At 36.9% G+C, this 14,729-nt stretch overlaps 1 protein-coding gene across 1 annotated transcript; it reads right to left on the bottom strand.

Moving 5' to 3' along the window:
- Positions 1-7,062: 7,062 nt before the first annotated feature.
- Positions 7,063-7,935, bottom strand: LOC127096738 (uncharacterized). The gene is made up of 2 exons (XM_051035290.1): positions 7,566-7,935; positions 7,063-7,457 (listed from the first exon to the last, which is right to left on the bottom strand). The coding sequence occupies exons 1-2, from the start codon at positions 7,933-7,935 to the stop codon at positions 7,063-7,065; spliced, it is 765 nt and encodes a 254-aa protein (XP_050891247.1).
- Between the last annotated feature and the right edge of the window lie 6,794 nt (positions 7,936-14,729).

Below are 14,729 nucleotides of genomic sequence, written 5' to 3'. Positions count from 1 at the left end.
ATTCTTGTGTTTTAATGATATGGTTGTTACCTTGAAAGTGTTTTTGATGTGTTTTTATGTTTGTGACAAGAGGTTGGTTGTTAGAAATGAAATAAGCATTATGCAGGTTGAAATTATGTAAGTGTGCAGAATAAATGAAGTTTCTGTGTGTGGAAAAGTGGAAATGGTTTGGGACCAATCGATTGGTCTTTAGTAACAATCGATTGCATAAACTTTCTGTTTTGAAGAGAATGAAAATTTGGCATGACCAATCGGTTGACAGGGAGCTCCAATCGATTGCACAAACTTTATGTCTTGGAAAACTGGAGATTTTCCAGCTGCCAACCGATCGACACTCATGATCAATCGATTGATCCTCTGCATTCTTTGAAAAATAGAAATGTGAGATAGACCAATCAATTGGGCTTCCCCAACCAATCGATTGGCTCATACCAACAACTTCAAAATTCATTTCTTTAATGTTTCTAAGTGCATTTCATCAACCATTAATCACTTTTTATGCTATACTTGTATTGAATCAATGTTAAATGTGAGAATTACATATTAAATCTAGTGAGTTAACCTAGTGATCATTCTTAGGCCATAAGTTAGACTTATAACTTAGATAATATTAGAAGGCGACATTCATTCGTACGATGCTTATGTGGAGGTCGTAAATAATGGTTGCCATAGTCAAGAGTGAGACGCTTTGTATGGAATATGCATGGTTATTGCTTGTATGTTGGTGAATGAAGTCACCAATGATTGATGAATCTAGTTATCTTTTATGGAACTAATCACGTATTCAGAATGTTTTACCCTAGAAGGTGTACATTCCTATTTGATATGCTTAGATGAGTAAGCAATAAAATGTGACACCAATGATTCGTGCCTCAATTGGGTTGGAGCCCCAACCATGGCGGACATGGGGGATAGGTGGACACCAAAGTGGGTTAGAGGCCCATACGGTGAAAGACACCCTAAATGGGTTAGAGTCCCATACGGGTGACAGTCACTTGAATTGAGTTTGAAACTCAAAGAGGACTCGATATCCACCGCGAAATTCGAATCATACGAGCAAGCATGAACTGAGCTTGCCCTAGACGTAGATCCGCTTAGGGATTGATGTTTCGTGAATCTGAATAGTGATCTTTTTGAGTTATGAGAACTCAGGAGCATGTTGACATACATTGCGAGATTTTTCCCCATCACTTAAGTCCTCTTTCCCTTGTTGACTTAAGTTGGATATTGATTAGAAAACCCTGTAGAGCCGAGTGGATCCATAAGATAGGGAACCCACTGGGATTATTATCTCACCCCATGTTGTTGATTATTTTTCAGGTAGTTCCAATCAGGCGAAGGGTAAGGACAAGATATAGTGATTTCTTGCTTACCTGATGTTTTGGATGGCTTCTCCGCTGTGTAGATATTTTTGAGATCATTCTATAATAATCTAGTTCCTAGTTTTATTTTTGGCAACTTTGTGTACATTTTGTGTCATGTAGTGTTTTCTTTTAGGCATGTAATATGTACATTGTTGCCACTAGGCGCTTATGTATTTCAATACCAGTATTACACTATGTATAATATGCATTCTAGACATATATCATATGTGGGTGTTACCATGGCTATCTGTGGCATTTTACCATAAATGTAAGGGTAACTATAACCATATTGTGCTTATTATTCAATGTTTTTATGTAGTAAAGTCGTTGATCTTGGAAATTTATGAGTTGGAATATGAGGCTGAAATTATCTTGTGTCAAATAGATATGTTTTTCCCTCCATCATTTTTTGACATTATGATTCACTTAGTTGTAAATCTAGTAAGGGAGATTAGAATTTGTGGTACAAATTATTTACGATGGATGTATCTGGTAGATCAAAGTATTAAGATCTTTAAAGGGTATACAAAGAGTTATCACCATACGGAATCTTCGATTATTGAACGGTACATCACATAAGAAGCTATTGAGTTTTGTATAAACTATTTGTCAGGAGCAAACTCTATAGGGATTCTTGAGTTTCGTCATGATGAAAGATATGATGGTAAGTCATTGGACCGAGATGTAGTTCTTTAAGCACATTTGTATATATTGAATAACGTTGATGAAGTTCAACCTTACTTGTCCGTTCACAAAAGTCTTATCAAGGAAAAATACCCCCGAATGAGTGAAAAATTATTTTTGATAAAGCATAAATAAACTTTCACAACTTGGTTTAATGAAAGGATTTCTAAAGAGAGTAGTACATTACAGAAAATTAAATGGATGTCACATATGCCTAAGTTTAATGTAATAATTTGGAGCGCATACGACATTACTAAATTGTCATTTATACAAAATCAAAAGATGATCGTAATACCATAAAAATAGTGGGGTTATGGTTGAAGTTGAATCCATGTACTTCTCCAATTCCAAAGATGACAATCGTGTACTAGCATCTAAAGTAGACTTTGGGATCATTTAGGAGATTTTGGAGATTGATTATGTTACTTTTAAAGTGAGTTTATTTAAGTGAAAGTGGATTGACATAGACGTTAGTATATAAATCGATGAATTATGACTCACACGGATAAACTTTAAGACCCCTTCTTTTGCAACACATGTACGTCTCTCATCTGAAGAAAATGATTCAGATGATGTGCATGTTATTCATCATTAATCATCAAGAGGAGATATGAGAAAACTAATAAGTAAATGTTTTATATAACTTAGAAGACTAAAATAGTTTGTTGGTCTCTGTAAGTTAGCGAGTTTTTTATTTTGGTCCCTGTAATTTTTTTTTGTCTGAGTCCCTATATCTCACTTTTTGTGTTGGTTTTAGTCCTTAAAGTCAAAATTCGCAGGAAAATCCGCAGGTTTCCTGCGGATTTTACCTTTAGAGAATAAACCCAACATAAAAGTGAGATATATGGAGTCAGACAAAACACAAAAAGATACAGAGGCCAAAATTAAAAACCCGCTAACTTACCGGCGTCAAAAGACTATTTAAACCCACTTAGAAATATATACTTATTCATTTTTTTTTTCTTTTTACTAATAACTTAATGTTGTTGTTGTTCATTTTTCTAATTGATTTCAAATGTTATTCAAATTATAGATGTTTAACGACCGGTGACAAATCAGATAAGATAACTTTTGGACGGCCTACAAGACTTTGTATTTTGATTATTGCTTTTGTTGGTTAATCATTTGTATTAGTTTTGTTGTAAAATTATAAGGTGCATGAATGATGTAATTAATGGATATTTTTTGTAAATAAAACATCTATGGATTAGGTTGAGTTGGATTTACGGATCACCCACTAAATATTATTTTCAAATTTAAATAAAACATCAACTCTGGTAAGACATTTATTTTTAAAAAATCATAACATTTTACTATTTGATTTTAATAAAATGCATCGTTTAATACCAAAACTCTTTTATAGTTTAAATCAAATTCAAAAGAAAATACGAATAACGTAAAATATAATTTAAAAATGAAGATGTATCTCTCTTTGAATAAAGAAATTCAATATCTCAAATTTGATTTAGACTTAAGTTCATATAATTAATAAAAACTATAATTATATTAAAAAAATATATATGCATTTTAAAGATTATGCTAGATAGTTTATAAAAATAATAAAATAAAAATAGAATGATTTGTCAATGAATTGGATTTGCGGGTTCATGTGCTTAAAACTTCAAACCCGTTACTCTAACCTAATACCAATAGATTTGAATGGATTGATTTGGATTGGACTCAGGTATAATTGGGTTGAATAAAAAAAGGGTTGGGTTGAGTTGGATCCGTTACCCATAATCACTCCTATATAAGGCTATTACCAATGCTAGAACTTCACGTGACTCATTAGTAAAAAAAAGTAGTAGTAGTTACACATGCTCCACCTGCACTTATATCATAGCTATGCCAAAATTAATATTGGTGGGCTGGATTCGGTTACCGATGATCAATGTTTTGACATCCGAAAGGTGTTTCAATCAAAAACCATTTTTTCATACTGTTATTTAATCAATGTCAAAATAATCAATGTCACAATGTTCGTATAGACTTAAAATACCTAAATACCCGTGCCAACCGCACGGGTTAATCTTTTTTTTAGGAGACCACTGACAAATATGAAATTGTAAGGTATGAGTGTTATATGTGGAGATACACACACCTATAAATTTTAATGTTACAACTTTCTAACTTATGATCAACTCAATCCCACATGCTCTTGTATTAGGTCTACTCCAAATTCAACTTATGTAACATGTGGGCTCTCTTTGCCAAATGCTACAACGATTTTAGTGTTTTTTTTTACTTAAAAAACGAACACAGGTATCATTCTTACTAACCTCTTAATAATGCGAGACACTGCAATTCTATTATTTTCCAGTGTAAGGAGATGGGTCCTAAAGAAATAGGTTGAATTATTGACAAATACTAACATGAAACAGAAAGACTGACTATATAAAAGCATATGAATAATATCTATATAAAAGCATAGTCTACTATGAATCTCAAAACTAAATAAGCATATGAAAGTTACAATAATAATCAGCAGCAACTATAAGCCATAAAAAGCCTTATATAATCAAACAAACTCTGACTTGTGATACCAAAGTTCCAGCAAATCTAAGGTCATGAAACTATACCTTGCTCACTTGCAATCTACATCAACTTCAGCAGCGCAATGAGGTTTGGTTTTACGCAAGTTTCCATTATGTCAGAATCTAGTAGACTTTACTGAATCAGTAGGGCAAGACTTTGCTCGGATGTCATTCTCCTCTTTCACTATTTCTATATTTTCTTTAACCTGTGAAGTCTGAACCATGCCAAATTGTTAGAGTGCTGCATTAAATGAAACAAAACAACTATACTCATGGAATATCATTATCTCAAGAAAAAACAAATACCTTTCTAGTAGCTGTAAGAGTCCCATCAATATCAAACAAAGCAATCACGCCTGATTTCAGAGAAATTGAAACAGACCATAGCACACACTCATTGTAGAAATAAGAAACAAAAAAAATAACATAGGAAAATTAATGAGGGAATGAAGGAATGAGGAAGAACCTAAGATCTTGAATAGGTGACATTTCACGAACTCTAATATTCATTTACGACAAGTAAGATCTAGATCACAAAACAAAACACCATCAATGATAAACATTATGAAGAAGGACATAAAATAAACAACAAAGCACCATCAATAATAAATCAGAAAATCATAAACTCGAAACACATCAAATATCAAAGAAATGCGAAAAATATGAAGTAACACCTTGATTTCATTTTTAACTTCAATTTCAGAAATTCGACTACAACAATAATAAAATCAGTAAAAATCCTAACAATTGAGTTAACTCAACAACTAACCAACTGTGGCAGAACCACATTTGCAGCTTCCGATCCGTCAACCTCACCTTCTCCGACAACTCAACCCTCACAGGCTCTGAAGGGTAAATATCCACTAATCAAACCAAAATCATCATAAGATCAACCAAAAAAATATTACAATCTTCAAAATTCAAGAATTAAAACGCCAAAAACCAAAACCTAAATACAAAACAAAACTCCATCAATGATAAACATTACTGAAATTCTGACAAGCAGATCCCTGATGTCGTACACGATGTCGCGATCTCAGGGCCATCACATTATCACACCATGAACAATAACATGATTAAAATAACACTATGACAGTAAATAACACAATCAGTTGTTAATCCAGTTCAGTGCAACGTCACCTACATCTGGGGGCTACCAAGTCAGGAAGGAAATCCGTTATCACAGAATTAGTTTGAAGTCCTGAATAACCTCAGATTTTATAGACTTCTCATCTAATCTCTAATCGTGGAAGTTTCTATCTAGGACACTCCTAGATATGAGACCCCTCTCACTTCCCTCAAACAAACGAAAACTAACAACTGAGAAACACAATTCACTCTTGCTTAAAAGCTTATGAGGGATTGTTAGTTACAACTCAATACATCAGGTTCAATTCAAGTATCGAGGAGATACTCGAATGGCTCACACAAAGAACACACATGAAACCCTAATTGTAACAAATATATTGCATTGCTTCGATACATTCTTAGGTTTAGAACTTCTCTATAAATAGTAGTGAAGAGGCATGGGCTTCGATCTTGATTTGCAGCAGATCCAAGATCTCTGGACAATCTTCTAAAGATATGATCTCAATCAAATAAGATGTTTCCTAAAATGTCTTGACATTGTTACTTCGTAAATAAGTCAAGACACAATAGTATTCAGGTTCATGGTAAACACTCAACAATATATGTGAACTAAATCTTCAGAGAATCTTCAGATAAAACATTAAAGAGACTAAATCTCACAAGATACTTAAGCTAGTCACGCTGTAATGTTGAAACAACATGTCCGGACATCTTGTTTAACATTTGTCAAAAATACTTGTTTTTCCAAAATGCAGCAAATCATAATATGCCAGACCTAATAATTTTCCCCTTTGGAAAATTTTGGCTAAAACAATCTTTGTAAAGACCAACAAGTAAGAGGGTTAGAAACAAGGATATACACCAGCAAGAAACCATACGACATCCTTTTTCACACGAACACCAAAGGCAGGCACAGCAAACAACAAGCCTCATATTGTATTATACACTAGAAAAAAAATTCCTTTTAGACAGGATGTCAGGAGATTGTTCCTGACATAATGAGCATTAGTAATCCCTTCGTAACAAACACGCTCCCCCTAAGTATCAGGACCAGGGACCTGAGTTACCCTAAAGGTCACTCCCCCTCCATACATGCACATGCTCCCCCTCCATACATGCACATGCTCCCCCTCAAGGAGCAAGAGGGACTAAGAAGCAGAACATACAACAAACGATAGGGCAACAGTTACACACAAACCTACTCCCCCTTTTTATCCATAAATTTGACAAAAACCACATTAACCAAAACATAAATGTTAGCAAAACATAATCAATAGAGTTTACAAACCAACTATAACCAAGAGCACTTTAAAGTGCACAAAAAAATTATCCAGGGCACAGACCACAAAGGAAACATAAAAATAACCAACACACAAAAGAACTAGGGATCTTTAATCCTCATCACTACTGGTAGCATCTTCATCATCACTTGCATCAGACCCATCTTCATTTTCCTCTTCTTCATCTGTTCCATCACCTTTCAAACCTCCTTCTTCTTCAGACAGAGCCTTGATCAACATTTCAATCTTTCTTTTTCTTTCAGTATAACTTTTTATAGTTTCATCCAAGGTCTTGCAGGTATCTTTAAGCTCAACTAGGATGCTTGTTCTATTAGTAGGTCTGGAAGGTGTCTGTCCAAATGTCATGACAATGTTTAGGACATGTTTCCTAACGAACACCTTATAGTGCAATGAGAGAGGAGGGTCCCTTTTGCATGTACTGTCAGAGTTGATTAAGATACTAGGGTGTTGACTCAGGATAACCCCACAAATCAATGATGGAAAAGCTATTGGCATTTTCACAGCATAAGAGGTAGCATGCTACATAGTTTGATAAAAAACATAGGATCCAAAATCAAAATTTAACTTGGTCCCAACAGTATAGATAAACTTACCTAGTCCAGTAGCTATATTGGAGTTGTGATTAGTTGGAACCCAATTTGTAACTCCAATTTTATGGAGAACAACATACTTAACACTCAAGGCACTAGCAGACAGTTTCCCTTTCCTTGGCCATTCCTTCACATGCTTAGCAGTAATCTCTCTGCAAATGAAATTGTCAGAGACTTCAATTTCAGTTTGTTCTTCTTCATTTATTTCCAAGAACTTGTTGATTACTTCAGGATAAAAATCCACACATCTTCCTCTGACATACACTTTTCTAAACTCCTTGCTCCTCTTGTTGCCACACTCCTTGGAGATGTTCATAATAAATTCTTTGACAAGTATTTTATAGCATTTTCCAAAATCAGTTACAATTTTCATTATTCTAGCCTCTTGAATCAAACTCATCACCTCTTTACATTTAAAAGCATATTTCCCCAATTCCCCTTTCCAGTACTAATCTTCTATGATAAACAAATTTCCATTTTTCAACATTCTCCACATAGTGAAATGAAATGTTGTCAATTGGAACTTTAGGAATATTAGCTGGTATCTTCTTCCCATAGGCTTTCTTTCTGGAAGTAGAGATGATGTCTTGAACATTGTGTTCGACATCATGTTTAGATTCACTAGACTTAGAGGGAACTTCCTTCCTTTTCAAGGATTTCTTCTTAGATACAGGAGTAATCACCTCGATCCATCTTTTTGTGGGACCAACGCTTGCTTTGTTCCTGACAAATTTGGAGGGTGTGTTAGAGGACTCAACAACTTGGCCTTTTCTATTCTTCAACCTTTTAGCTATATCAAGAGCCAGTCTTTGCTCGATAGGAACATCATCAGAGTCCAGTTCCTCAATATTAAGTATGTCAGTGGGTTGATCATTTTTCTCAACATGGTTTTTATCTTTGTCACCCAAGTCATCAGTCATTTCTCTAGACCTTTCTTTGTCATGCAATTTCTCAGGAGACATAGTAGGTGTGTTCGCATCAAATTTATCCCTAGGGTTATCAGTATTATTATCAGGTTGGGCCAAGGATGTGAAGACATCCGGCACGACATTAGTCTTGGGGTCAATACCCAACACTTGAGAGATCAAACCACAAATATTCTTATCAACATCATCTCTGGCAGCTGTAGCACCTCAAATTTGCACCCTACATTTCATACATTCTCATATTAGGTCAGAACATTAACATAGTCCACTGCATAACATTGCATTGTCCCTTTTGCCCAAGTGCAAGCCATTCAGAAGAATTAGGTCAAACTGGTCAGGAGATTAGTCAATCAAGCAAGTCAGTGCATTTTCCTTTGAGTCAAGGCCCTAGGGTTGGTCCAACATGTTCACATGACCTAGGGGTCCTTTTGAAGTGTTTTTGGTCAAAGATTGGGTGCCCAGAAGTCATCAGTCATGGCTCAGTTCACCAGAAACCCTAAAAAGTCAACCATGGTCAACTGTGGTCAACTGTGCCTGATTTTATGGATTTCAAGGTGGGAAATGGTTTGAAGGGGTTCATTCATGTCCATATAGGCCTCATATAACATGTCAAACATCATCATGGAAGAATTTGAAGTCAAACAAGAAATTTCCAAAAATAGAAAGTTGACCTGTATTTTGAATTTGCCAAAAATGGAAAGTCTTGATCCTCAAAACTACATCATGATACAAGCTTCAAATGAATTTTTTCCCAACATGAAAGTTGAAGATATTGTTCTCCCATTTTCAAAAAGTCCAAGAACACTCAATTCCCATGTATGGTTGGCAAGTTATGATCAAATCATTCTCAAAAATATTTGAACTTCAAAAGGCCATATCTCTCAAACCACTTGGCCAAATTGGGTGGGGTTTTTTTGCAACAAGTCACATTTGATCCCCTCTTTCCAAAAATGTCATCATCATTCATCAAAACATCACCAATCAAAATGGCATTTTTGGAGGTAGCTTGAATTGTTTTAAGTGAGTGAAAATTTGACTTTTTTAAAATAACCATTTTCCCTCAATTTGGCCCATTGAAATTGTCCAGAAATTGCATTTTGGTTGTGTTGGAAGGCCCATTTTCGAGCTGTAAGCCCTGCACCTCACCACTTAAGTGACAATGACCAAATTAGCAAAGATGTCATTTTTAACAAATCATGATTAACTTTCCATTAACCTTGCTTAACCAACTTAAGACAGCATACATATAGCTCATTTTCTCTCTGAGCAGAACCCTAGCAGCCACAGTATTCCAACAGAATTCTCACTCTCTCAAATTTCCATCTTTTGCATTTTTGAGTTTTGCTCTGAAAAATTGCACAACACCCGACCTGGCCTTGTTTGCTCCATCACCTACCATCATCTTGGAGTCCATTGCAAGCTTGATTCACCAACTGTAAGGCCTGTTCCACGAACTGTTTTCTCCAAGCTACATCAATGGCAGAGTTCGATTCAAGCAAGACCAAGCTTTCCTGAGCCAAAGCCTTCACTCATCCATCATTTCAAGCAATTTGGAACATCTATTTTAAGCCAACATCACCAAACAACAACTATATCACAGCTGCTCTTCATTTTTGGTAAGTTTTCGAGTTCCTTCATTTGCTAAACCAGGCCATGTTTATGATAGGTCTTACTTTGCTGATTCTAATGAGCTTTACATCACATGAAATGGTTGAATATTTATGAAGTTATGTGGAAATGAAGTTTGTTGCTCATATTTATTTTCACTCGATTCATGATGCTTGTTTAGTTTTAATGTAAATGGTGGTTGGATTCGTGTTGTTCATGTTCAGATGAGTTGATTGGTATGTTTAATTGCATTTTCTGGGCACAAAAATTTTTGAATCGAATTTGGGAAGATGAAGCTTCGTACTGTTGCTATAAACCCTAACCTTCATGATGTTTCCCAGAATTTCTACGTATGCATGGCCCTGTTTTATCCACAACCAATCAAAACATTTCCCTTCCCTGGCCAAAACGCGGCGTTTAGATTAGTGGTTCTAACAATTACCAAACTGCCATTCCGTTCCAATTATTTTAATTAATCATGTTTAATTCATTTTCTTTTCAATAATTATTTCATTTACATGACCAAACTTGTAAAAATCATAAGTTCATCATGCTTGATCCAATTTTAATGGGATTTTTTGCATTTGATTCATCACAATCTCTAGTTTTTAATCATATTTTTTCCAGAATTTTTGGATGAGTGGTTTTTAAATGGTGCTAGGGTTTGTGACATATGACCATTTTTTGTACCTTTTTCCAAAACATTTGTGAAATGTTGATGCTTTGTCCAATGGCTCCCAAATTTTTTGTGCTTAAACTAGACACATTCATGGTGATTTTGGTGTAGAGTTTATGAATTTATCATCTCTGGTTGTTGAGTTATGATTTTTTTGAAGTAGGGTGTGACAATTTGTGTCACACCAATGATGTGCAGCTTGATGATTTTTGATACCTTGCTTCTTGAACTCCAATTGCTTTGAATTTTTGCATGATTGAACTTGTGTATGTCTAGTTTACATGTGATTTTTCTTGGATTTGTTTATGGCATTTTCCAATTGATTGAGATTTTTGTCCCCTGTTTGGTCTTGTGTTGACTTTTTGTGACACTTGTTCCCATTTGTTTTGTGAAATGCTCATACTTTATTAGATGGACATGAAATTTGATATGTGATTACTAGACATCTTAAACTTTGCTATGGTTTTAGTCCCATTTATTTCTCATATGCCATCCCTGATTTATGAGTTTTTCAAGTTGATGCATGTTTGGTTGACTTCTTTGAGCATGTTCAAAATTGCCTTGCCTTTCTGATTTTCATTGACTATCTTCTACTTGTCCAAATGAGATGAAATTTGACATGCTTACCATGCTGTGGGTTGTGATTGATCATGATTTATTTGATGATTTTTGGAAATGTTTGAGATTGCTTTTGATTCAAGTCTTGCTGTTGACTTCTATGAGCTTCTAAATGCCATGCCTTGACCTAATTTGTTCATGAAATGATGATGATGATTGATATGAATGTAAAACCAATTGGGTCTGTTTCTTGATTGTTTGAACATGATTTTGGACACTTTCCATTTGCTGTTTTAACTTTTTCATCCCCTTTTGACCCTAGGCTTGTCCTAGTGGTCCTGTTACTCACATTTGAGTTCATTTTTTCAGGTTAACCAACAATTGTCCAATGAGACCAATACAAATTGGTTGTGTGTGTTTGTTTATCATGACTAATCCATTTGTTTTGCAGGTTACTTGGCTCACATGCCTTGAGCCTTGTGCATTGCACACTTAGCCTGTTTGTGTTGACTGTTGACTTCTGTTTCCTTTTGCTTTAATCTTGAAGTTGTATACTAATGTCTGTTTGACTATTTCAGGTGCTTTTAGTTGCTCAGTTCCTTGTGAACTTTTGCTTTGCTTTGCTTGATAAGCAATTTGCATTGAGGTATACCTTCTTATCTTCATGTAGTCTGGAAGACCTGGCCTGTTACTTGGCCAGGCAACTGTCTGAAGTCCTCCTTAAGAGGCAATGTTTGTGACTGTTTACATTTGTCCCTGTACATATTCAAAGACCTCCTAAGTGAAGAGGCAATTGGCAGAACCCAAGGGATATGCAATCTATCCCCTGCTATTCTGTGTTTTATCTGCTTTGCTCACACCACTGTGTTGATGCATTGCAGATACAAACCCAAGATCTTGTACAATTGTACAGTTGAGTCAATTTCAAATGTGTAGAAGGGTTCCCACTTTCTGAACCCACACATTCTTGTCTTAAGCTCTCCCAGGCCAGGGATAAGAGTTGTGAAGTCCTATCTTCACTCACCTTTCATCTGCTTCACCTTAGCCCCTCAATGGCAAGGTTAAGAGCCAACACTACCCAGCCACATTGGTTTGTTTGTTGAGGTTGATATGACCCCTCGACTAAAACCTAACCTTGATTGAGCCCATTGCTTGTGTATAGTGTGTGCAACTTGTGCTTGTGTGTTTGTTTGACTTGCTTCCTGTGCAAGATAGGTTTGGTGTGGCTTGCTTCCTGTGCAAGTCATGTTTAGGATAGGCTTGCTTCCTGTGCAAGTTAGCTAGAAACCTTAACTTAGGGACGATTTTGCATGACAACATCTAGGCTCGAGTCGTAGTCTCCCTAGTGTTGTGTCTCCCTCTGTTATCTGGTTAGGCTAGTCCAACCCCTATGAAGGGGAACTACATCGCCCTGATCCTTGTTCCAGACGAGGTATGTAGGCAGGTGGTCGTGCGAGACCACTCCGGGCACCTTTCTTTTTCTTTTTGTGTGTGTTTTGGTTCGGATGCTGATGTAAGTCCAGTGATTGGCAGTCGGGCTCCACGTTTGCCCTTTTGTGTGTGTTTTGGTTCGGATGCTGATGTAAGTCCAGTGATTGGCAGTCGGGCTCCATGTTTGCCACCTTTTTGTGTGTAGGTGTCTTGTTTTGTTTGGCGTGCGTGAGCCGAACTACGACAACTCTGATTCTCATGTTCAGATGAGATACGTAGGCACAAGATGCGAGGTCTTGCCGAGTTTGACTAACAACTAACAACTAATCCTTGTTTGCTTTCGCCCTCGTTGCGATCCTTTCTCTTGCCCTCGTTGCGATCGAGACATTCCCTTCCTCTTGCCCTAGTTGCAATCGAGACCCTTATTCCCGTAGTTAGTTTGAACTACGTTTTGCTCTGATTCTCATTCCCGATGAGATACGTAGGCATAAGACGCGATGTCTTAGCGAGCACACATCTCTTTAACCCATAGGTAGCCGAGCTACGAAGACTCTGATTCTCATTTCAGATGAGATACGTATGCAGTGGATGCGACATCCGTGCGAGTCATTTTCTTTGACCCTTTTCTTTTAGTAAATAGTACATTAGATAAACACACACCCTTTAGACAAGAAACAACAAGAGTGGATCCCGTAGAGTACTACGGATGCGTAGGGGTGCTAATACCTTCCCTTCGCATAATCGACTCCCGAACCCGAGATTTGGTTGCGAGACCTTGTCTTTTCCTTTCCTCTCTTCAGGTTTACTTCGAGCGTTTCCTTTCCCTCCTTTGGGATAAATAACGCATGGTGGCGACTCTTCTGTCATTTCTTTCTCGCCGGTTGTTTTTTCGCACCTTCTGTATTTTTCGGGTTGCGTCAGCTGGCGACTCTGCTGGGGACCCGGTTTCCCTAAGCGAGTCCCTCCTAGCTTTTGTAGGTTTCTTGTTTGTTGGGTGTTTATTCTTTTGTACAGTTATTTATTTTCAGCATTTACCTGCTTTATCTTTATTGCATTCATGTACATATGCGTGCTGTATCTGTGGGTTGTTTGTTTGTTGGGTCGGGACTGTTCTATGAGAGATAAGCCCCACTACCCAGGCTTGAGTGTACACATAGGTGTTAGAGTGGATAGTCATGAGGCTTGCGTGGTATGTTGCTACGTTAAGTCGTTCATGAGACCCACATTCCAGACGAGGTTTCTGTTGGATATATTTTGTCCTATGGGTGTTCCATAACGACAGATATTCCTTTAGAAATCGTCGACTCTGGTGACCATTTCCCGAGAACTCAGTCGAGGCCTCTCCTCCGAGACGTGTTTATGTTAGCTCTGGTGGGCGCATTCTCGTTGCTCAATCCGAGGACCCCGAGACTGGGAACTTGCTTTAGGATATCCTGTTGAGGGGAGTCAGCATAGGTCTTTTATCCCGTAATAATGCCAAACCTTCAGTGGTAAACGTATTATTCTCGACTGAAGGGCTAAAGATGACAAACTTCTGTTCTTAGAACCTACCAGTGAGGGGCGGGCTAAATTCAGGAAACCTTAACCTCCAACCAACCCGGTTTTCTGGAGCAGAGTTTTGGTCTTGTATTATATTCCTCAGTGGGTTTCTCTTCAGACAGTGCAACCCGACAGATGTTCAAGCAGATACAGCAGTCCTGGTTTCCATGTCATTACATTGCATCACATCATTTTGCATTCATATCATTTAACACATGTTTATCCATTTCTAGGGGGTTTACATCTTCTTCTTGATTCCGGTCGGGGTTTTCTGGTTCTCCTGAGATGGATATTGGCAGGAAGAGACACGTCGCTTACAAGTTTCCAGTGGTTTGTTTGGAGCCTATTCAACAACTGATGAAGTTAATGGATCACGATTCTCTAGAAGGATTCCGGAAGGATTATGGTTTGATTCTAAGCTTCGTCACA

This window comes from Lathyrus oleraceus, chromosome 1 (genome assembly GCF_024323335.1).
Source record: "Lathyrus oleraceus cultivar Zhongwan6 chromosome 1, CAAS_Psat_ZW6_1.0, whole genome shotgun sequence".
Taxonomy (NCBI): Eukaryota; Viridiplantae; Streptophyta; class Magnoliopsida; order Fabales; family Fabaceae; genus Lathyrus; species Lathyrus oleraceus.
Note: the sequence above shows the minus strand (reverse complement) of the source record. Positions and strands in the feature narration are given on the sequence as shown.